Source organism: Symphalangus syndactylus, chromosome 16 (genome assembly GCF_028878055.3).
Source record: "Symphalangus syndactylus isolate Jambi chromosome 16, NHGRI_mSymSyn1-v2.1_pri, whole genome shotgun sequence".
In the NCBI taxonomy this organism is placed as follows: domain Eukaryota; kingdom Metazoa; phylum Chordata; class Mammalia; order Primates; family Hylobatidae; genus Symphalangus; species Symphalangus syndactylus.
Genome location: NC_072438.2, coordinates 31,651,115 through 31,674,651, shown reverse-complemented (window position 1 = coordinate 31,674,651; position 23,537 = coordinate 31,651,115). Strand labels below are relative to the sequence as shown.

The following is a 23,537-nucleotide window of genomic DNA, read 5'->3' as shown; positions in this document are numbered from 1 at the left end:
GTGAATGTTACCCTCTGAAAAATGCCTCTAGTCTCTAGGAAGGAAACATCCTTCTTGAGAACACTGCATCCTTGTATAGATCTCAGACTTTGCATACTTGGTGTTGCTCTGACCATCTTCTGCATCCTAGAGTACGGTCAGCTCTATTCTCCACTCACTTTATGTATTTCTGTCTTATTACTCTCTATATGTTTTGCAAAAGATGTGGAGGGTGCTGAACAGTTTTATGGGATTGCCCCAGGGATGTTCTAGAAGGGATTGCTGATTTTATAGGGAGAATGGATTGTACAGCATTCAATACAGGGCCATGCAGGCTGAGCCCTGTGAAGTCCTGAGGATCACTTTTGACAGACTGTGATGCGAGTAGCGCCCCCTGGAGTTGTGCATTGCTGAGGCTCTGCTCTACTTTCCCTTAATAATTCTGAAATTTCCTGATTTTATAAATTTTCTATGCATCTATGATATAGGTTACTTGAAGACCAAATGCAAAACTTTAAAGTTTTGCACTGTTAAATAGGAATACTAGGCACACCACTCATCTAATTTTAAATTGTAAAGTAACTACATTTTTAAAAAGGTAAATTTAATTTTAACGTCTTTGACTTTATATATTCAAAATATTAACATATAACTCTAAGTTATTAACGAAATATTTTACATTCTATTTTTTGTATTCAGATTGAAATTCCAGGTATATTTTATATCTGTAGAACATCTCAATTTTTGTTTGGACACATTTTAAGTTCTCAGTAGCCATATATGTGGCTGTTGGCTACTGCATTGGCTGGCATAGTTTTGGACTTAGATAGCAACTTGCCAGCATTTCACTACACACGAAATTGCCTTAAAGAAAAAAAAAAACCTTAGATATCTAAGACAAAATATAACGTATCCTTTATGTCATTTATCAATTTAAGAAGCGATTATATGGTTGATCACGAATTTGTGAGAAGTGTGAATGCTAAGACAATTTAGTTGATAGCCCACTGGTGGTGCAATGGACTTTATATTGAGTTGTTTTGTCCTGTGGCTGTTTTCCCTTCTTCCCTCTGTGTGTATTTCAGATATCATCATTTAAAACACAATTTGATACTTTGTGGTTCCTCTCATTGTCCCAAGCTCATCCTGTCTTGTCAGTTTTCATGCACCATATGGATGTCTTATTTCTTTTCTTTTTTCTTTTTTTTTTCTGAGACGGAGTCTTACTCTGTTGCCTAGGCTGTAGTGCAGTGGCACAATCTTGGCTCACTGCAACCTCCACCTCCTGCATTCAAGCGATTCTCCTGCCTCAGCCTCCAGAGTAGCTGGGACTACAGGCACATGCCACCATGCCCGGCTACTTTTTTTTTTTTTTTTTTTTTTTTTGAGACGGAGTCTTGCTCTGTCGCCCAGGCTGGAGTGCAGTGGCACGATCTCGGCTCACTGCAAGCTCTGCCTCCCGGGTTCATGCCATTCTTCTGCCTCAGCCTCCCTAGCAGCTGAGACTACAGGTGCCTGCCACCATGCCTGGCTAATTTTTTCCATTTCTTTTAGTAGATATGGGGTTTCACCGTGTTAGCCAAGATGGTCTCGATCTCCTGACCTTGTGATCCGCCTGCCTCGGCCTCCCAAAATGCTGGGATTACAGGCATGAGCCACCGCGCCCGGCTTCCTGGCTAATTTTTATATTTTTAATAGAGACCAGGTTTCACCATATTGGTCAGGCTGGTCTCGAACTCCTGACCTCACCAGATCTACCCACGTCAGCCTCCTAAAGTGTTGGGATTACAGGCGTGAGCCACCGCACCCAGCTGGATTTCTTATTTCTTAACAGAAAAATTCTTGAAAGACTTTTGGCTCAAATAACTTTGTGGCCAGCCTAATGGAAACAAAAACTGTTTTCTTCACTTGCTGCTTCTGTTCTCTTTAGATGTAGTGCCAGCTCAGGACTGGCATGAGGCTGGTTTTGACTTTTCTTTAGGTAAGTAGAGAAACAAACAGGCACCGGCATTCCTGCAACTTGTGATAACACTGTCCCTCATAGAAAGTCAACTTCCTATAGGACTTAAAGACAACATCTGATGTGCTTGGTTTCCAAATCTTTATTTTTCTTAGGTGAGGAAGGCAGGTGAAGAGCAAACACTTGCATCTACTGTAATGTTGCTTGATTTTACATTGAGTTTTAAGTAGTCAAACATGAATGGCAGGTATCATTATGGAGTAGCTATTATATGCCAACCACTTGGCTTATACACATTTTCTTTAATCTTAACATGAGCCATGTAAAATAGGCATTTATATTTCCATTTTTGTAGATGAAGTGCTTGAGGTTCAGACAGTTTAGGTAACTGTCTAGAGTTCCTACAGATAGATAATAAGTAACAGATCTACATTGTCTGACCCCGAAGTCCATGCTCTTGGAGAAGAAGGACACATTTTCCAACCAAGTCAATGACATCGTTCAATAATGAGTTTTGAACCAAGAAGAAAGACTAAAATTTTAGAGTTGTAATGTTCCTTCACTTCACTTATTCAAGAAATAAATACAGAGAATATGTAATCCTATTCCATTTTTTGATAGATGAGGAAATAGATCGAGAAAGTTAAAGTGGCTTTGTCCAAGGTCAGACAAACAAACCTAGACATCAAGTCCTTTGATTTCTGTTCCAAGGCTGTTTGTCTAAGTGGTTTAAGGGCCCCTTTAAGGAGGTAAGTTGGACATTTGGAATTTTTTTTTTTTTTGACAGGCAGCAAACTTCAAAAATTTATGGTATAGAAACATTTATTTCTCTTTCTTTTCTATGCATTTTAAACTTGTTATCAAAGTATGTGGTACTGAAAAGTACATATATCATAAGAGTTTAGCTCAGTGAATTTTCAGTAACGAGGTACCCATGTAACCAGCACAGATAGCAAGAAAGAAACCTAACTAGCTTGCTGGAGCCTCTTCCCCCTTGACTGTGGTTCTCCCTGCCCCGCCCCAAACCACCACCCAGGGCAAACTCTCATCTGATTTGTAGCCACCTAGGTTAAATATGTTTCTGTGCTTTACAGAAACGGAATTATAACATATGCACTTTTCATGTGTGTCTGGCTTCCTTTGCTTCACATTACATTTCTGGGATTTATCTACATTTTGGTGTGTAGCAGAAGTTCATTAATTCTCATTGATATATTTGGCCATACTTTCAAGTATAAAATCCCTAACAACCATAATACTCTAAGTGGAATGAATAGGTTTATTTCACATTAATTACTATTTAAATTGCTTTTTTCCTAGAAAATTAGTAGCTATAGTTTTGTGTGATTCTGGCTAAAACAAAATAACAAAGCTGAAATATGGTGCATCAGCAGTTACAGAGCATAACACAACGCAGGAAATCACTCTTGTCCTGTGGTTTTACGTAATAAGTGACATTGAATGATGTCATAGAGAAGACAAAGAGAGCACACAAGCTGAACATACCTACAGGAGAACCCCAGGTGGGAGTTCCCACTTAGTGGCTTTGTATGGCTGTACAAAATGTTAGGTGTGGCCCGTTTTTAGGTGGCCTGCATGCAAATGGATCTACTAACATGGATGGTAGAAAGGTCCACCTCAGGGACTAGGCAAGGTGGCTCACACCTGTAATCCCAGCACTTTGGGAGGCCAAGGGGGGCAGATCATCAGGTCAGGAGTTCGAGACCAGCCTGACCAACATAGTGAAACCCCATCTCTACTAAAAATACAAAAAAAAAAAAAAAAAAATTAGCTGGGCATCGTGGTGCACGCCTGTAATCCCAGGTACTCAGGAGGCTGAGGCAGGAGAATAGCTTGAATCTGGGAGGCAGAGGTTGCAGTGAGCTGAGATTGTGCCACTGTATTCCAGCCTGGGCAAAAGAGCAAGACTCTGTCTCAAAAACAACAACAACAACAACAAATCCCCCTCAGAAATTGTTAAAGATGTATTTTTGTTTTGAAAAGAGGTAGAGAAAGAATTTACTCTGATCATCTGCTTGGTGCAAAGTACAATCTGGACCCTTCAAAGAATAATAGAGGTTTTGGCTTGTTTAAAATGGATCTCTCATCAACCTCTTTTTGCAGATTGTCTCACAAGCACAGATAGTCTCACTATCTGCAGATTGTCAGATAAACTTGAGCCTCCAGTACTCACCTTAAATCTCATAAGGCTGGCTGATTTTGGTTTCAACCTCATTACCCCTCTTCTTACAAATATTCTTAATGGTCAAAATAACAAACACCCATGTGTAGGAAGAATGATCTGCAGAAAAGGCCCAGGAAATTTGAGAACATGAAATCAAATTGGCTGATATAAAGCTTTCATTCCTATGAATATAGTTGACCTTCCAGAGGAAAGAAAGTGAGTTATCCCCTCTTGTGTTTCTTATGTTAGTTTTCTTATTGCTTCTTCTTCGTGGTTGCAGGAAAATGTGAATGTAATGCCAGTGAATACTGCTAGTGAGAACCCAGTATTGTGTGAGAATGGCTGAGGGTTTATCAAGGCATTGTCCTGACTGAGGTTTATCATTTACCTGGTCATACTTTCCTTACTCCTATGTTGTCAGTGCTCCCTCTCCTAATTTCTGGTAGAGAAGTTAGTTTTCCTGTGACTAATTCACTCAACCTTAAAGGAAAACCTCTAAGCTGGTTGGTCTTAGGTGGCACCAAAGCATACATCTCCTACCTCTCACTCAATAGAGTTGTATGTACAAAGGAAACAGTTGAAAAGGAAATGCTGTCCTGTGATATGGTCTTGGTTTAATACATTTGCTAATACTGTTATGGTAAAATATTAGGCATATGACCTTTTTTCCTCCCTCCACACCCTACTTGAATATCTCAGCTGATCCCTTCTAAATTAAAAATATGTACAATCTTTTACCAAATATAATGAGCTTCTTATTTAAGGAGAATCTTCTCGTATTAGGAGGAAAGGATGTTACTTTAAGCTCTCATTTCCTTAGCTGCTATAGACCTTATTCTTATTTACAAAACCCTGAGTATAATATCCACCCTCCTTTCTAAATCTTCTCTCTCTGGGTGACACCATTTCTAAATCACATGTAATGACTACCACATCAGTTGTGTGGTTTTCACACTTGCTGTGCATGCAGGGACTCAGTCTTACATATGACTCGTGCTACTTTCCAGAATTAATGATAAACAAGATGAAAACCCACTGTTTCTCTGGGCAGCTACCTGAACTTTGTAAGAAATGCAGGTCTCTAGGAAGCTGATCTTCTCAGAGCCAATACCTGTGGTTGAAAGTATTATATTTCACAAGTTCTCTAGTATTCTTTTTCTAGAACGGTTGAGTGGTTAAATATCTGTATTGCAAGGAAAATGATAAAGCTGTGCTCTTTCAGCAACACTGAGCGCCAGTTGCCTTTCTTGTACAACATCTCTGATTTCCGGTATCTTTGTGAAATGAGACATTTGGATTCACCCTGTGCAAAGAAGGCTTCCTGTGTTGTCTGTCTCTGTCAAGACAGGCACATCACTGCATTTTAGATCTGGCAGAGATCTTTGATTTAATTGAATCTGGCCATCTTTGTTGACAGATAAGGAAACCAAGGCTCAGTATCATTACATGAACCACCTAAAGTCGAGCTGGCAAGTGACATAGCTGAATGAGGGCCATGTTCTTCTTATCATGCATTCTCCTTTCATTTTGGGCTGAATCAAGATCCTCAAAATGACTCCACCTGTCAGATAAACTTGAGCCTCCGGTACTCACCTTAAATCTCATAAGGCTGGCTGATTTTGGTTTCAACCTCATTACCCCTCTTCTTACAAATATTCTTAATGGTCAAAATAACGAACACCCACGTGTAGGAAGAATGATCTGCAGAAAAGGCCCAGGAAATTTGAGAACATGAAATCAAATTGGCTGATATAAAGCTTTCATTCCTGTGAATATAGTTGACCTTCCAGGGGAAAGAAGTGAGTTATCCCCTCTTGTGATATTTGAGAAGCCAAACATGAGCTTTCTGCCCAAGCACGGGCCTGCAACATGGCAGCATTTACACAGGTTGTTTCACATTTAGGGATGGGCTGTGTTCCAGAAATTTACTTGCTTGTCACCGGGTTGAAATTGGGACTGCATTTTCCTGGTCAAATCAATTTCAATCATCTCCAGTGGAAGCCATGTCTCTAAACACTCTTCCCCTAAGCCTTTGCTGGTGGCCCCTCCTTTTTTTCCCAGTTAGTTGGTAGACCCTCTTCTCGAGAATTATTCTTACCAGTTTATTTATACCATTCTTGAAAATATTTACTATTGTATAAATGAATGAAGTTTCTTTAACCCCACCCGGGCTAATTAAGATTTTTAAAGAGAAAATTGACTTAATAATTGATTAAATTTCAGATTGAGAAACAAAGGGAAGATGGTAGTGGTGTCTGGGGGATAGTGGTTTTGGGTCTACCTCTGAGGCAAGCTGATAGGAGCTGATAGCTTCCTTCTCTCCATAATTCTGGGATTTCTAAGTATACCAGGTACTAACTTCCCTCAGTGTTGCTCATGAGCTTTGCATCCTAAGTGGAGTAGCTGTTGGACTTGGTGTGACAGGCAGAAATGGCTTCATTTTAAACATATGATGAATATTTGAGATACAATATGGGGCGTCAGGGGCTATTTCTATCTGCTACATTCCCAGTATGTTAAGCAGGCATGGCTTTAATACTGAATCTCTCTGTTCCTCTCAAAACTGAATAATTCTTCTTCTTCTGAATATAAAAGTCATGCATGTTTATAAGAGAAAATTTGAAAATTACAGAAAGGCACACTCACATAAAGGAACTTAAAAAGTACTTATAATGCCATCAGCCACTACTAACAGCTTGTTATATTTCCTCCTTATCCTCTTCTTTCTGAAGATATATTTTTACAGGTAAACTTTTCATGATTGTAGTTTTTTCAAGCTTCATTTTAAACCCCAATATATTTTGAACACTCTCCCATTATGCTATTAAATATATTTTACAACAGATTTTAATGATAACATTAAATAAATATATATATGTATATACATCTCTATAATTTATTGAACCAGGTCACTTAATGTTGGATATTCACATTGCATTCAAGTTTTCAATAATACAAATAATGTCGCATTGGGCATTCTCATATGAAAAATCTCTGTACACATTCCCTTATTTTTGCCTCAGGATGAATTTCTAGAAGTAGATTTTCTAGGTCTATGAGGTTTTTAAAAGTTTTGAATATATATTGCCTGCTTGCTCTGTATAAAAATTATACCCAGTATAATCCTACCGGTAGTATCTGACATCTATTTTTCGATTGAGCTGCTAAATGTAGAGGTCAATCCTAGAAGTGGTTGTCTTGGTTAAGGATGTTTTCTTAAAAATCTTGTGTCTAATTGGGCTAGCAAATATAAAGTAAGAGTTTATCTGTCACCACAAAACTGAGCTTAGACCTCAAAGCTAATTGCTTCTTAAGATGAGAATTTATTTCCCTTCTACCTCTCTGACATGTTTGGGATATATGTATATACATATCAGTTTTGTTAGAGCAAAATTCAAACATCAAAGCACTGGAAAAACCCATAACAGAAACACAAGTCAAATAACCAAAAATCCTTCCAAGACTGCCTGGTGGTATTAAAAAAAAGAAAAAGAAAAAGAAAAAATATATCTATTTATTGTTACCTTTTGAGACTATTTGCAAAATACAGTTTTGTTTTGTTTTGTTTCCCTAAGATCGAGAAAAGCTAAGCTAATTAGGACTCAAGCGCTAAAAAATAAGTATCAGGGGAACAGTTTGATTGCCTTTTTTTTTTTTCAGTTTAACAATTTGTGTACCTCAATTTTCCCTGGCCCTTACTAACTTCAGCTAGTGCAAAAAAAAAATCCTTCTTAGTAAATGAAATATTATATTACGTATTAAAGTTCAGTAGCACTTTAAAATTTTAAATAGTGCCAAATTTGACAATATGTAGTATGCCTTATTCAGTTCCAGTTTAAAAAAAAAAAACATTGCTAGATAATCCTATTGAACATTTATCATCTAAATAATCAATAACTGTCTGCATTATAGATAAATTAACCTGGAATAATTAAGGTAAATGAAAATGTAGATTCACAAATACAACACAGTTGAACATCAGACAAAATCAGATTTTAACCACCCTTTTATTATCTCTTATTTCTGTGCTTAATAAGCACAATTGTTGCTTTATGTTTTGATTAGTCCAATTGACTGCAACTCAGATTAATTTTCATATTATTTTTTGTTCTAATATGAAAAACACCAAAAGCACATTTTGAGGTCCAAATTAAAATAGAGGCTGACTCAGTTCCATAGAGCCGATCTGCAGAAGGTTTTACTGGAGATGAGAGATGTTTTTGCTGAGATTGTCTATCATAACTTGTTTATTAAAAAAGTAAAAATAAATGCTAGGAGACATTCAAGCTGTCTTGATTTTCCTCTAGTTATTTCCTCAAAGGTTCTTTGTTCACATGGACATCACTGTGGCATTTTTTTCGAGCAAAATGAGGTTTAATTTTAAAGTATTTATAGAATAGAAGTCTTTGTTATATCCTATCCTGCTACCAACTTTTGTGTTCTACGCAATCTCTGCTTCTAACCAGAAGCCCAAAGCATGTGTTTAGACACTGATGTGGGGTATCAGGATCAATTAGTCCCTCTAGGAATTAAAAGCAAGCAATTGAATGCCTGTTAACAATGATTAACTTGAAAAATATTAGCAATTCTAGGCAGGCCCCTTTGCTTTCTGGACGAATGCTCTAGGCAGGCAGCATTCCCAGGAGTATTGGTTTCCAGCTATGTAGACTGTCCCTCAGTTATAAAGTTGCCTCCGGGGTCTTTGCTATGGCTTTGATTTGAGGATGATTATTGTTCTTATGGATGAAACTTTAGTTCTTCCTAGAAAGACTTTCAGCGATTTGCATGCTCTTTCCAGCTGCCCTCTAAACCTTGCCCAGCCTTATTTTTCTCCATTGTAAAATGGGTACACAGGTCATCTTTATTGGATAGTTTGGAGGACTAAATTGATTGAGATGTGGTATATGAAGCGCTGACCTTAATGTCTAGCCCATACGTGGTCTGCTGTATATGTTTTGCTTTCCAACTTTCTTTCTTGAGAATTTTCTGCATACATATATTCTTACGTAGTTATTGTATAAATAGTGTGTATGGAAGCATTCCCGAGGTTGTATTTTCCTGTTCTTTTTTGATTTAGAAAACTAAAACTACAGTAATTTTCTGCTGTGTGTAAGAGGGAAAATGTGCCTATGAACTGTATTCAGCAAACTTAAAATGTTAAAGCTCTTGGTCACCTTTTTATGCCCAGTAATGATAAACTGTCAATTTCCTTATGTTATTTGGGAATTTACTAGCAACTTGTTGCAGATATCACAGTAGATACATCTCTTATAATATGTATGATCTGAAAGAAGCAGCAGTCTGGTAGTTTTTTGTTTGTTTTGTTAAAATAAAAACTTATAAACTTATAAAAACAAGTGAACAAATATATTTATCCTAATGGCTCTTCTGAGTTTGCGTCTGAAATCACCTATATTCAATATAGACAACAAAACCAGTTGTTTTTGCTATTGTCTGAGGTTTTCGAGTTTGGGGGTTTGAATTTGATTCTAATTTTTAGAAATCGGCAGTTGTCTGAAATATGGAGGGATGGGAAAAGCCTTTAATTTGGAGTAGGAGTGAGGAAGGAAACCCAAATGTTATACACTTCATTCAACATATTTGTTAGAGAATTGAATTATTCTCTTGAGGTTTTTTTTTCTCTTTGTTAGCAACTCGAGATAGATTCTCCTGCCTCTACTAATACTGAAACTCTGGAAAATGTTAACAGAACTACAGAGGGGAGAAATTATCAGGATGGAATGTAGGCTCTGTGTAGATATGCAACATTAGGAGCACTCAGCAGATGTTAATAAATACCTCTTTCTGTTGTTGAGAAAAAATGGGTTTGATTTGGGTGTGAACTGCAGTGGTCAACGAAAGGAACTTGTACCTCACCAGGGTGTGTTTTAAGCAGTAGAAGAGGAATCTGGGTATTGATCCAAGTGACATTGGTTTTTCATACCAAATTATTCTCCATTTTTAAGGGCTGTCATCCCCCTAAAATTGTAAGCTCTCTTGTGTCCATGTCATATGCTTCCTTGGCAGTCCTTGTGATACATGGCTGTGCACACAGTAAGGTTTCAATAGATCCTTGTTGTCTGAAACCAGATATTTGGAAATTTTGGAGATAGAGTTGACGAAGGGGTGAAAGGAGGGCTGTGGGTAGAGAGTGAGAGAAATAGTCAAAGCAGAGAGAGAATTAAACAGAGAAATGGCCCAGGGAACCAGAAAAAAACCAAGGTTGGTGAGCAATGAACAATATAAGTTCTCCTGAGAAAAGAAAAAAAAAACTGGACAGAAGAAAAATTTTAATCTGAAGAGTTAATTAACAAAATTATAAAACCTCTAAAACATCTCTCTCATTACAGTTGTAGTTTTAAGACAAAAAAAAAAAGTAGTGGAAAGCACTCTAATTTATCCTAGGAATCTATTTAATTTTGATTTGTCCAGTAATAGAAATTTGAGGGGAAAATGCAATATACTGTAGTTTATAAGTCCTTTAAATGTTGTTACTTCTGAATTCCATCCTCTTTGTGATAGTGAGAGTGAAGAAAAAACAAGTGTATTTGAAATCACTTCTGGTTTCAGTGCATGTGCTGATTTGATTTTTTAGAAGTAGAATTAGATGGCAAAAAGTAAGAAAACCCTAACAATACAATCTGGGCAGGTTAGAATATCAAAAATTATAACAAGCCTGTTCTAATGTAAAGAACATCTCTAAAAGATGTGAATAGGTTTTCAAAATATGATGAATATCTAGCATTGGATAAACACAAATAAAAGTATCAGTGAATATCACAGTGGAAGAATCACATGATAATAATTAATAAACATTGACTCTTCTTGGCCAGGTGACCAATATTATTTCACAGTTGATCGTTGAGGGTAGAGCCAATGACCTTTGTCCTGAATTTTAATAATTTACTGAAGTTTTACATTAAATCAGAATATAATTGGGAAGAAAATTAGTGTTTCTTTGTGGGGAGTGCAGAGTAATGCCACTAATTGCTTGTATAAAAGCATTCCCGAGGTTGTATTTTCCTGTTCTTTCATTAGAAAATTAAAACTACAGTAATTTTCTGCTGTTTGTAAAAGGGAAAATGTGCCTGTGAACTGTATTCAGCAAACTTAAAGTGTCAAAGCTCTTGGCCACCTTTTTATGCCCAGTAATGATAAACTGTCAACTTCCTTACGTTATTTGGGAATTTACTAGCAACTTGTTGAAGCTATCACAGCACACAAATCTCTTATAATATGTATGGTCTGAAATAAGCAGCAGTCTGCTGGTATTTTGTTTCTTTTGTTCTTTCTTTCACTTTAATATTTGAGAAACTTAATATTTAAAATATGTGTTAGGGCAAATCACCATGTTTTTCTGTTTAAGGAGATGGACAATGAAGAACAGGGTAAATTAACCTCAGTAGAATAGTGCTTTACAAATTATGTTTTGGTAACTGGGGGATTGTTTTCAGGTAAATTATTATCAAGTAAAAGAATTGAGCTGATTCTAAAAGTATATTGGGTTTAAAATTTTACATGTTTATTCACACAGATACATACACGTGTACATCTCCTGGGAACTTGGAAGGGTTAAGTCAGACCACTGTCATATTACAGGAAGTGTTTTTCCACTGTGTCCAGTACCTTGAGTTTGTTATGTATTCAATATGTAGTGTCATCATAAAACAGTTGCACCTGCATTAGCCCTCATTGTCTCAAGGTACAAGCTGAAAAATAATAGAAAGTAAAGCTCAGGAATTGAATATTTCTGCTAATAGTGTGTTGGTATTTTTCCCTCAGTTCACGGACATTCTTGATTTCAAAATGCAAACTACACAACCCAGGGCACTAGGGTTGGAATTCAATGTTTATTCAAAAAGGCACCCTAAGGCAGTTAGGGAGGAAACGCTACATGTATGAAAAATAGGAGCTGGGAATCTAAGCTGATCTGAGCACAGCAGCAGCAACTGTATTTACTAACACTTGTTTTCTGGGAGCCTATGAGAGAAATGGAAATAATTAGAAGGAAGCTGAAAGGATGGGGTTTTGTGGCTTGTTCTCCTTATATGGAGCAAAGAAAACTGCAGCAACTCTTCGGGAGCTGGTATTCCCTACTGCCATGGGGGCAGCCGAATTCTGAGTGGAGGAGTTTGTTTATACCTTAACACATACAGGCTACTTTGTGGATTAAACAAGCAAAAAAAAAAAAAAAAAAAAAAAGCCCCATTTGCGCTTTCAAACACTCCCTCAATGAGAAAATGTCTCATAAAAATGCATCATGTGATAAGCTCTTGCTTTAGTCCCAAACTGAGCTTGAGTCCACTTGGAGATGTTAGAATTAAAGAGTTCTTGGGGAATACACATTTTAGCTAAGAATATAGTTACTCTGTCATGAAACAGGGAGCTTTGACACTTGCTTGTTTTGGAAGGAAAATAAATTAAAAAAAGATTGCAGGGGATTTTGGTTATTACATGGCCAGGGCTCCGTTTAGAGTCTGTGGCATTCAAAGCTGGCTTTAATCACAGCATGATGCTTGAAGCCTCCAAAAGTCCAAGTGTTTCCTTTCTTTCTTTCTTTTTTCTTTTCTTTCTTTTTTTTTTAAAGCGTTACTTCACTGAGGCAGAGGGCTGCCTTTGAGTGACGTCACGAGTTAGAGCAGCAAGCTGCACAGGGGAAGGGAGGCTGGGTGAGTGACAGCCCAGCCTACTTTTTAATAGCTTTGTCATGTGACTGGGGACTGTAGTAAGACAGGTGCCTTCAGTTCACTCTCAGTAAGGGGCTGGTTGCCTGCATGAGTGTGTGCTCTGTGTCACTGTGGATTGGAGTTGAAAAAGCTTGACTGGCGTCATTCAAGAGCTGGATGGCGTGGGACATGTGCAACCAGGACTCTGAGTCTGTATGGAGTGACATCGAGGTGAGCTGGGGCAGGGCTCGGCGCTGCAGCCAGGACTGACGCTTCCTTCAGATGCTATTATTCCTGTAAGGGGGGATGGGCTTGGGCAAAGAGAGGAGCCCGGAAAGTAGTCCAGGCAGGAGCTTTTAGAAGGGAATCTCAATCTTATCTTAACTCCAATAAGTTTGCTATTTTAAGGTGGCTCTGAGATGCCTTGAGCAAATCAAAGCTTAGCTGCTGTCATCAGTATCTGTTGCAGTTAGAAACTCTTTCCATGTGACTTTGGCACTGTTTCTACTCATATGCAATATTTATGCTCTAAGATATTGATATGAATCAGAAGCTGAAGTCTTTCCAGTGGTGTTTAGTGGCCTGGTTGGAAAGATGCCATTTCTATTTATAATAAGACGAAGATAAAAATATTAAAATGGATGTGTTCAAATATAGCCCATTTTGACTCTAGTCCGGATTTTTTCCCCCCTTCTGTCTCTGTTCATCAGAGAACTTACAAAATCCTAAATAATCCTGCTGGGCTATTTTAGATTGCTTTTCCCACAGAACACAAAACAACGATGTTGCTTCCTTTAAAACTATACGTGGTTGAAAGATTTGGCCAGCGAATAAAAAGAAATGCCTGGCAGTGCAAGGTTTTCCGTTCGCGTCGGTGGCAGGGAAGCCAATGGTTAAATCTTCCTGTACCACGGAGAGCTGCCTGAAGCCGAGGGAGAATAGAGTTTATGCAGGACTGTGTGTGGAGCTGCTCGCTGCTAGTGTAAAAATAGACAGCAATACATCAATTCCACAGTCTTTGCTGGCTACAATTCATACAGGGGGAAAATAACGCAAGCAGTTTCCTCGTAATCTCTGGAGTCTAGTGGGAGGACGGAGGACCTCTGCGTGTTTGCATTCAGCACAATGGAATGTTCTCGGAAGGAAAGTTTGGGCAACTTGGGAAACAAGCGAAACTTTCTGTGGACTCTGGTGAGATGGACTCAAATTGAATTGCATGGAGGATCCCAGCTGCTAACAATGAATCTGGCAAACGACTGCGAGTGTTTCCTCTGGGTAGCTGGGGGCACGTAGGGTAAGGGGGAGGATCAAGCCCACACGTGATTTGATTAAATAAGATGTCCATGTGGTGCAGCGATACACATCTAAAGTGAAAATAATTTGGCCAAGGCCGTCGGTGAATGCATTTTTCCTATCTAGCGAGGCATGCCCGGGATTCTTAACTCTTTGCTGGGTTTGCAAATGTTGGCTCCATTTGCCCTCCCTTGCCTTGGTAGATCGTATTTGTGGATTGTAATTGTTATCTTGTTCTGATTTCTTGGTAAGGCGGAATAGATATGGATAATTCATATGCCCTGTAGCCATTATGAGTCAGGGTTATAAGTGGCTTCAAAGTCCTAATTGTCTTTGAGTAGCCGGAGTGTCCTGTGGGTGGTTGTCTGGCTGGCACTGTGGGTCTCAGCTGCTGTAGTTTCATTTTTCCATCATGTATTATTCCTGATGCTGTTAGGAGTTGATTGAGGAACTAGATCATATGGAAATAAGGAAGATTTATTTTAATCATTGGAATTCCTGCAGTCATTTTCAAATAAGCATCAGAAGCATTTAGAACAGTGGCCTTTAAATTTTTTTCTTAAGGAGGAAAGGTCTTGGCTACTTGTCCAGCCATGGATGGAGTCGCCAGTCGGCTGAGATTGGCCAGTCACTTCTCTGTTGCACCACAGGCAGCTAGCTGCTAGAAGCTTTGCCTACATGGCAGCGGCTCTGGGAATCACCTCCGCCTGTATAAAATATTATGAGCAGCAGGTAGTGTTGGCAGTTTTCATTTTTTGAATCATTAATGTTTGCTGTCATCCTAAAACGTATTATGCCCTTTTGCACATAATGACAGGGTAGTACGTTGGTTAATAAAGGCCTATATCACTGTAGCTACTTGGAGTGCCCTGTGTTTCACAGTTTAATGAAGGTGATGTACAATAAGGTTACTAAGATTGATAGAGACAATTCACATGACATACACCCCACTAAGACTGTCATTCTTTACTGCCCCTCTCTCCACCTCCTTTCCCCTGTCTTAACTAATTTTTTTTAAGAACTGAGTTTCTTTTTTCATTAATATAATTAATGTGGCCAAGTCCACTCCTTCTTCTCTCTCTCTTTAAAATTTACCATCAATGGCACAAAAACCTCCAAAAGGTTAATGGAGAATTATACTTAATTATAATGATTCATTATCATCAGTGCAGTTAAGCTAATTTATTGTCTGCTCCTTAACTAAGAGAAAAGTCTGTTGGGGTGAAATAACATACAATAATTAGCCTTTTGTGTTTAGTGACTGCTTTATCCTCTTAAATCTTATTATAAAATTGAGGCTACAGTTGTGAAATAGCTGTCATAGTTGCAAAGAGGCAGTAGAATGTGTCTGTGTAATTGCAATAAAGCACACCTGTTACAGATGTATAGGGAAACAGTAAATATCAGCATGTCAGATGAGGACAGTTACAGGGCTTGGACTGTTAAGTCTGGCATTGTCCAAAGGCCAAATATAAATTAATAACAGGAACACTTGCTACCACTAATGTGTTTTAGATTAGCAGGATAAAGACACATTCAGAAGCACGGATTTTATTAGCATGTCAACATTGGCAAGAATGCATGCACTTTTCTCAACCATAACATAAAAGCAAAATGAGAGAGAGAGAGACAAACAGAGAGAGAGAGACAGAGCATGAGTGAACAAGTGAGAGGAAGGAAAGGAATATGTAAATGACAAGATAGCACCAACACAACAAATTGACCTGGTCTGTTCAATGGTTTTCAAAAGTTATTTAAAAATACATATTTATGGAAGGTTAAAGGGTTTTGAACAAGTCATGCCAAAGAGGGCAGTTAAAGAGAGGGACAACAAGAAGTTGTCCACAAATCAGTATGCCACTTTAGCATTCCAAAACATGGCTGGTTCCAAAGTTTCACAACAGGAACTGAAGCCATACATAGAGAGCCTACGTTTTCTTGATTATTTTTACTTTTGTGTTGCTATTTTTGTTGTTCACGTTTTTTTTTTTTTTTTTTAAAGACTATGCCCCTATAAAATCCTAGTGTATCTTGCACCATTGAAAAAGTTCTCCCCCTATCTCTGAATTGGTGACATTGAGGAAAAGTTAAGATAGTGTGTTTGGGCTTGGAGGATCAGCTGTGTGGGCAAGAATGGAGTCTGGGCGGTGTTACAGCCACAACCAAATATGAGCCTTGTACCAGAACGAGATCTCTTCAGCCCAGCCTCCACTTACTTATATGCCTTGTCAAGTATACTGACCTGTAATTTTGGGCTAACTCAGATAATAAAAGGAAAGACCAATAAAATGATAAGGAAAGAGTTTTGATGGTGAGGACGGCCCTTTCTTTGCATTCCCTTGTCCCTGCTGCCAGGGATCTCACTGGGGTCCAATGGTCTTAGAAAAGGATGGCAATGATTTTCGTTCTCCCCCCATCCTCCCCTTACCAACTGCTGACTCCATTACCCAGTACTTACTTCTCAGCGTGTTGCTTTTGATCACGCTGCTGCATATGACCTGTGTAATGTGGCCTGCTAGGAATCCCTGCCAGGGATAACAGGGGTGCTTGAGAAAGAAAATCTGCATAAAACTTATTTCATTCAAAATATAAATGTCAAAGAGCATCTTTCATTTTATGCCTAACTGCTGCCTGGATGTGAATAATTTCACAGCATCTCTCCAGACCTTGGAAGGCAGGGCCATGAGGGTGCTGCGTCAGTGTATGCCTCCTGATGTAGACACCCCCACTTACAGATGGATGAAGTCCTTACTGTTCTGGCAATGTCAGACCCCTGCAATAGGAGTTCCTGCAGTGTTCTTTACTGTCTGCAGACTGACATTAGCGGTTAGGTAGCCAATTCAAGTTTAGGAGACCACCTCATTGGTAAGGGGAGTCCACTTGCCTCCAAAAGCCACATGGTAAAACAGTTAAAAGACTGTCTATTTCATGTAAGGGGATGAAATACTTTGACAATCTAAAATAATCTTGGTGATAAGCAGCCCAGCCATGGTAGAAGATATTTTAAACTTCTCAATATGTAGAAATTATTTTAAAACTCTAAACAAAAATAGTTATTTTGAATTCACGTAGAGCACAGTTTAGATATACATAAATAATGAACAAAATATAGTGATGGTATGCTATTGTGAGTTTTCTTTTCCAGGTACTAGGTGATTCCAATCGTACACACACATATGCATGCACACACATACACACACACACACACACACACATCTTGCAAGTTACATACAAAAGCTGTATAGAAAAAAAAAATTATGATTTTTGTCCTTCATCTTAAGGAACTTGCTTTTGCCTTTAAGGATGAAGTCCAGAAAGTCATGAAGAGTCAAATAAGAGTAAATGATTTAAATAACAATTCAGGAGAACCACAGATGAGTCAAAGGGCTTTGCATCATTAGTTGCTAAATGAATTATGTGGATTATAATGCTTAAAAGGAGTGTAAATGGAGAAAATTTTTCCTAGTATAGTTCCTCTGTTCTTTTTCCATTTAGCAATAGTTTATTGAGTGTCTATTATGTGTGATGAAATTTCCAAGGTAAAATCAAGTTTGTATTATGGTTAACTATAAGACAGTTTAAAACTTTGGAAGCAGTAACTACCAAACAGGTACCTAGGATTTTGTACAAAGAGGTCCAAAAATATCTAGTTGATTTCTAACTGGAAGAATCGGAGAAGGCTTCATGGAGCATGGTATTTACCATGTGTTTGGAGGTAGATTTTGGATGGAATAAAGCAGGGAAATTATCCTTCAGGAGCCAAGTGAGTAAAGATTTTAGGATGTTTTTCCCGGTGATTAAAGTGCCAGAAACTAGCTTTGGTAGTGTCGTTGAATTAACCAGGCTTAATTCCTATCACATGCTATTGCAGTTTAATAAATTCCTGTGGTTAATGGAAGCTTTTTTAAATTTTTTTTTCTGCCTCCTGCAGTGTGCTGCTCTGGTTGGTGAAGACCAGCCTCTTTGCCCAGATCTTCCTGAACTTGATCTTTCTGAACTAGATGTGAACGACTTGGATACAGACAGCTTTCTGGGTGGACTCAAGTGGTGCAGTGACCAATCAGAAATAATATCCAATCAGTACAACAATGAGCCTTCAAACATATTTGAGGTAAGGACATCCTTTGGAAACATTAATTTTTCATTGACTTTGGCTTGGGCCAGACTAACATGGTAATAGGCCTGAATGCATAATGAGTTCTTACTTTGCTATCATCAAAAGACTTTTCATCACAGTTACATACTTTCTAATTTATGGAAAAACATTGTTTGGAAAACAAATGTTTCATTTTTTTTTTTTTAAAGATTTAAAAAATAAATCAACTAGGGACTAGGAATCAACAACTGTGAGTGAGTTAAACTGTGTTGAAATAATTGTGAAAGATTAGTGACAAAGAAGAACAAAAGTCTAAACCTGTTTATTCCTGTCTATTTCCCACAGAAAGAATGAGCAATAAATGGTACCTCATATAAATTAATAAATAAGAAGGCCTTTCTTTTTAACCAAGGGGGTAGATGTCTACCTTTATTTACTTTACTAATTAGGTGAGCTCTTTTGATTATTATTATTAATTATATTTTTGGTTCATATCTCCAATTTCTTTATATAATGGGAATTTCTAAACCCGACTAATCTACTGTATACTTATAAATCAGTCAAAATTCATTTACTTTTCAATAGCAAGAATTACCTCCGTGACTCCGGACCCTTATTATAAGCCTACCCTGTAATAAAGAATGTTAATCTATTCCTATGAAAGTGTTACTTTGAGAAAAGGAATTCTTTCCCACAAGATCAGTACTCATTTACTTGAAAATACATTATTTTTTATAGGAGCAAACATTTAGTGAGTACTCTGGCAAGTGAATTAAATGAAGAATGACATATCAGCTAGTTTTCTTTATCACAACCGCCAGTGCCATCATCATCATCATCTAATGTTTTCTGAGCACCTACTATGTGCTGGACTTTTCTTATTCACCAGCAAAGACATTTCTTATACTTCCATGTTATTTGGTTGAAATCTGAGTCTTAAGAAAGCCAAGTTTAAAATATTAATTGAGTTTTTCTGGAACCCAGCATATAATACATGCTGAATAAATGTTTGTTAAATCATGAGTGAATGATGAATATATTAATGTTGATAACAATAATAGTAATGACAATAATGGCCAACATTTCGGTATACTCATGCTTAATATATGTCATCTCATTTGTCCTTGAAAACGACCTATTGTTAGGTCCTATTATTATCATTCCTGTTTTACATGTGCAGACACTGAAACTCAGAGAGGTTATTTGATTTTCCCCAAATCACACAGTTGACAATAAAGACCTGGGATTTGAACCCCAAATTTTTCAGACTTCAAAGTTTATATCCCTGATAAAAATAGAGAACCCATGAATTTGGGTGACAGCCATCCTTTACAAAGACATATCAAGCTGCTTCTTTGCTCAATATATTTAAAAATAGAACAGAATCTTTCCTTTCAGTGTTGGTTGGCATGGAGGTAGAGTTAGCTGGTGAGCTGAGACGGCTGTAGGTTCTGCCGATGGCTGAGATTTTGTAATACCTCTGGAGATTAAGTGGGTTTTAGAAGAATGCTTAAGGTAGTAGAGTTTGGACTGGGGAGACAGAACAAGGTGGAGGAAACACTGAAGGTTGTGGTTAGTTCTACTTTCCCAGGCTTCTCAGCCGGGTCTTAGAAAGTTCATGTGAGGACTTGGCCAGTTAGAACTGGTAAATTGAACATTCCTCACTCAGTACACTTGTCAGGTTACAGGCCCATTCTAAGTCATGCTGCATTAAATAAACAGTGCTTTAAAAAATGTCCATTTCCATAGACCTCTTATCTAAAAATCAGCTATTTCATATCAGGTGAATGCCATGCATTTTGTAGAGGCTAGAGAATAACTTAGCAGTAGGGGGAGATGGCATAGGAGTCAATGCCTCTCTGGTGGACTACTTTAAAAAAAATACAACTTCCTCCATAACTTTTATGTCCCTGTATTTTGTGTTGTGGTATTTGTGAGAGGTACTTCACATTTATACCTTCAGGAGACTTGGTTCAGCATCTAGTTAATTATCTACATGTAGGTGCTTAATATATGCCATGCAACCCTTTTTGTCTCCCTATGTCATATTCTATGCTAATAAAATTATTTTCAGCACTCTAAAACAGAAGTTCATTTAATTTAGTCTTTCATTAGGTCATTTTTAGACCAATGATTCTCAACCAAAGGCAGTTGTCCCCGCCCGACACCCCAATTCAAGGGACATTTGACAATGTCTGGAGGCATGTTTGGTTGTTATCACTGGGGACAAGGGGAGGCTACGAGCATTTATTGGGTAGAGACTAGAGACAAGGGATGCTGCTAAACTTCCTACAGCATACAGGACAGCTCCCATCACAAAAAATGATTCAGCCTCCAATGAAAAAAGCACTGAGGTTGAAAAACCCTGCTTTTAAAAAAAGTCACAGACTGCCCGTTTATAAATTACTAATGATTAATTGGTTAGATTTCTGAGAGAAGACATAGTAAGGTACTGGATATAAAGAATGAGAAGTCATATAACGATATCAGGATGCCTGGGGCTCCAGGACTAATATGTCAGGTATTCTCTTAGTGTCAGAGGGCAAAAGTGGCTGTTTAGGTAAGTTCCCATAACAGTTTTCTCTGATGTCACAAAGCCCATTCTTTATCTAGGCAAAGGGTAAGGTCGTATGTGGCAATGCCCTTACCAACAGCAGCAGCTTCAGGAGTATTTGCATGGTGTGAGGACACCTCCACTCTTTGCCCTCTAGTGTTAAACTCAGGCATCTTTTCTATAATGCGAAAGGAAAGTGTGTTTTAAGCAGAGGTGACATTCTAAATTTGGGTGTTCCCTGTGAAGAAGGTTCATATGAAACCAGATAACTCTTTCATGGCCACAGGTTTGTGTTGCTTCTACCAAAGCAGCATTTCAGGGAAGTGCCTTCCCAGGGCCAGGCACTCACAGTGGACTTTTCACCTGCACTCACCTTCTTCCAATTTGCAAAGCCCTGCCTCATCACATTTGAGAAGGCCTTGTACTTGAGCAAGTTAAACAGTCACGGGCTCTGCTGTCTCTGATCTGACAATAACAAGCATTATCTACTTTGGATTCCCAGAATAAAATCAGGCACTGAGTAGTTAAATGCTTTTCCCTGACTCAAGTAGCATGTCAAAGACACCACTGGAAACTGGCCATCAGCTCTCTGAATTCTCATCAAAGCAGAAAGTGGGATTTAGGGGTAGATAATAGAGTGGCAGAGTCTTAAAATGTTGAGAGTAAATTATGTATCTCTTCTTTTTGTTTCTTCCTTATGTTTGAATCTAAGTTTAATTTTTATTTAACATCACAAACTTAATAATGATAAAAAATGAAGCTGAATGTCACAATTTGAGAAAGGGAATTCTGGGTGGTGGCAGAGGGGTAGTGACATGCAATGGCACATGTTGGTTGAGTAACTGGACACACAAACAATGTTCTCTGCTTACGCAACCTGTGTTTGGATGTGTAAATGCAGGTGACCAGGTACGATTCAGAAGCCACTTTAAAAAGCAAGGCAAAAGGCTCAGAAGTAACAGCCTCCAGTGAATCTGATCCATGTGTAAGGAAAACAGGATGCGTCCCTGGACCGGCTGGTAGCAAGATTTATGTTTCAGAATATTGCAACATAACTTCCTTCCCTCTGTTGCCTTTGTGCATTGTTTGAAGGAGGAGAATAAAGGACTACTTTTACAGCACAGCAGTGTGTAAAGATGGATGGCATGGGGTTAGTTTAAATAGCATATTGGCCTTTCTGGGTCACTGTGGGCAACCTTGTCCCTGGTTTATTTTAACACCTGCTTTAATGCCTCCATGATACAACTGAATGGGCATCTTTCATTCATTCGTCTGTTACTTCTGAATGAAGCTACTTGGGGTTCGTTAGAATGATGGCAAGTGAGAATGCAGTCGTCTCTAGGTCATTACTTGTAATACGTTCTGAGGCCTGCCTTTGCTGGTGGGGAGAGAAGGACTCTCACAGCTGTAGCCAGCGTTCATGTTTGGTCATTGCTGGAACTCTCAGGAAGCCTGAAACTGTGAACTTTGTAGCAGAAAAGGGTGAGTGGTGGTTTTGTATTTGTGTGTAACTTATCCTGCTGTATGCCATCAAGGAAATGAATGTGGACGCTTTCAAAACTACTTGGTTATTCTAGTGGGAATATAGATACTTTACATTTCTTCATTTGGCTTTCAGTTATATTCTAAATTTTGCAAAAATGGACATATATTATGTGCCTATCAAAAAGTTAAAAATAACAAATATTGGCAGTTCAGCAGACCATAAGCATTTGGGGAGTAGGGAATCTGCCTGTCTTTTTCACTGACATTTTTCTAGATATTTTCTTAGAAAATAGCAGAAAGTAAGAACTCAACAAATACTTGTTGCATAATGAATGCGTTGATCTTCATATGTTTATTGACGGAATGAACTGCGTTAGGTAATGTGAAGATTATATACAAAGCACAAAAGAAGGCCTGTGTCCTAAAGGACTTTAAATCTAGTTTGGGAGGCAAGATGAACAAATGTAAAACAATTAGGAAACCATGCAAGGCTGTGTATACACATATACAGGTATATGCATGTGTTTTTATTTCTTAGCAATTGGAAAACAATATAAGACTGTATATTCATGTATATGTATATATGTATATGTACCTACATAGGATTATATATATATTTGCAATTTGCAAACATTGCAAGCTCATGTATGCATATATGCATGCATATATATGTGTGTGTATGTATGTATGTGTATTTCTAGTTGAGGAGATAAACAGCAAGAATAAATTCATGAAGCCTTGTAAGAGAAGAGGGAAGTGTTTTCATAGAGGGGATGTGGAGGTGAGGAGCTTGGTTTACTCAAAGTAAAATACATATTAATGGGAACACAACATTAGTGGGAGTAAGTTTGGATGTAAGGTAGGTACAAAATTACGGTGGGTCATGAGAATCCAGTTGGAAATGTTTAGAGTCTGTTTAGAAAGTAGGATGTCATTGAAGATTTTTAGCAAATCAACATAATGGAGGTAGTATTTAATAGTGATAATGCTGACAGTCCTAAGAAGTGTAGGCAAGTAGGAAATACGGAAAATCAGACAGCAGGCCGTGCTGCATTCCAAACCCAATATGATACAGGTACAGGGAAGGGACAAGGTGATAGCAGAGGGGGTGGCATTCAGGGAACAGATTCAAAGTACCTTGAAGGAAAATTCCATCAGCACTGATAACTCTGAGTTAGGATAGAGAGAGAGGTGGTAAGGAATGCTAACTCAAAGATATTCCAAAGAGAAGCAGAACCTCGTGGATATCGTTCCTGGTTAAGTTTCTGCTCACCTTTAGGAGCTGAAGTACTTTCCTACATTCGTGAGTCATTTTACAA

At 38.1% G+C, this 23,537-nt stretch overlaps 1 protein-coding gene across 9 annotated transcripts in view; it reads left to right on the top strand.

The window, feature by feature from the left end:
• The window catches only part of PPARGC1A (PPARG coactivator 1 alpha), a 339,704-nt gene that overhangs the window by 192,045 nt on the left and 124,122 nt on the right, over positions 1-23,537 (top strand). For 7 of the 9 annotated variants that reach the window (XR_008651723.2, XR_010116207.1, XM_063619457.1 and 4 more), the window contains exon 2: positions 18,015-18,194. Coding sequence is in view for 6 of the 9 variants with exons in the window: in XM_063619457.1 (XP_063475527.1) it covers positions 18,015-18,194 (180 nt within the window). In the remaining 3 variants the exon portion in view is untranslated. Of the gene's footprint in view, positions 1-11,412; positions 13,022-18,014; positions 18,195-22,094; positions 22,216-23,537 lie in introns of those variants that run through there. The other 2 variants (XM_055246175.2, XM_055246178.2) reach the window with 2 other exon arrangements.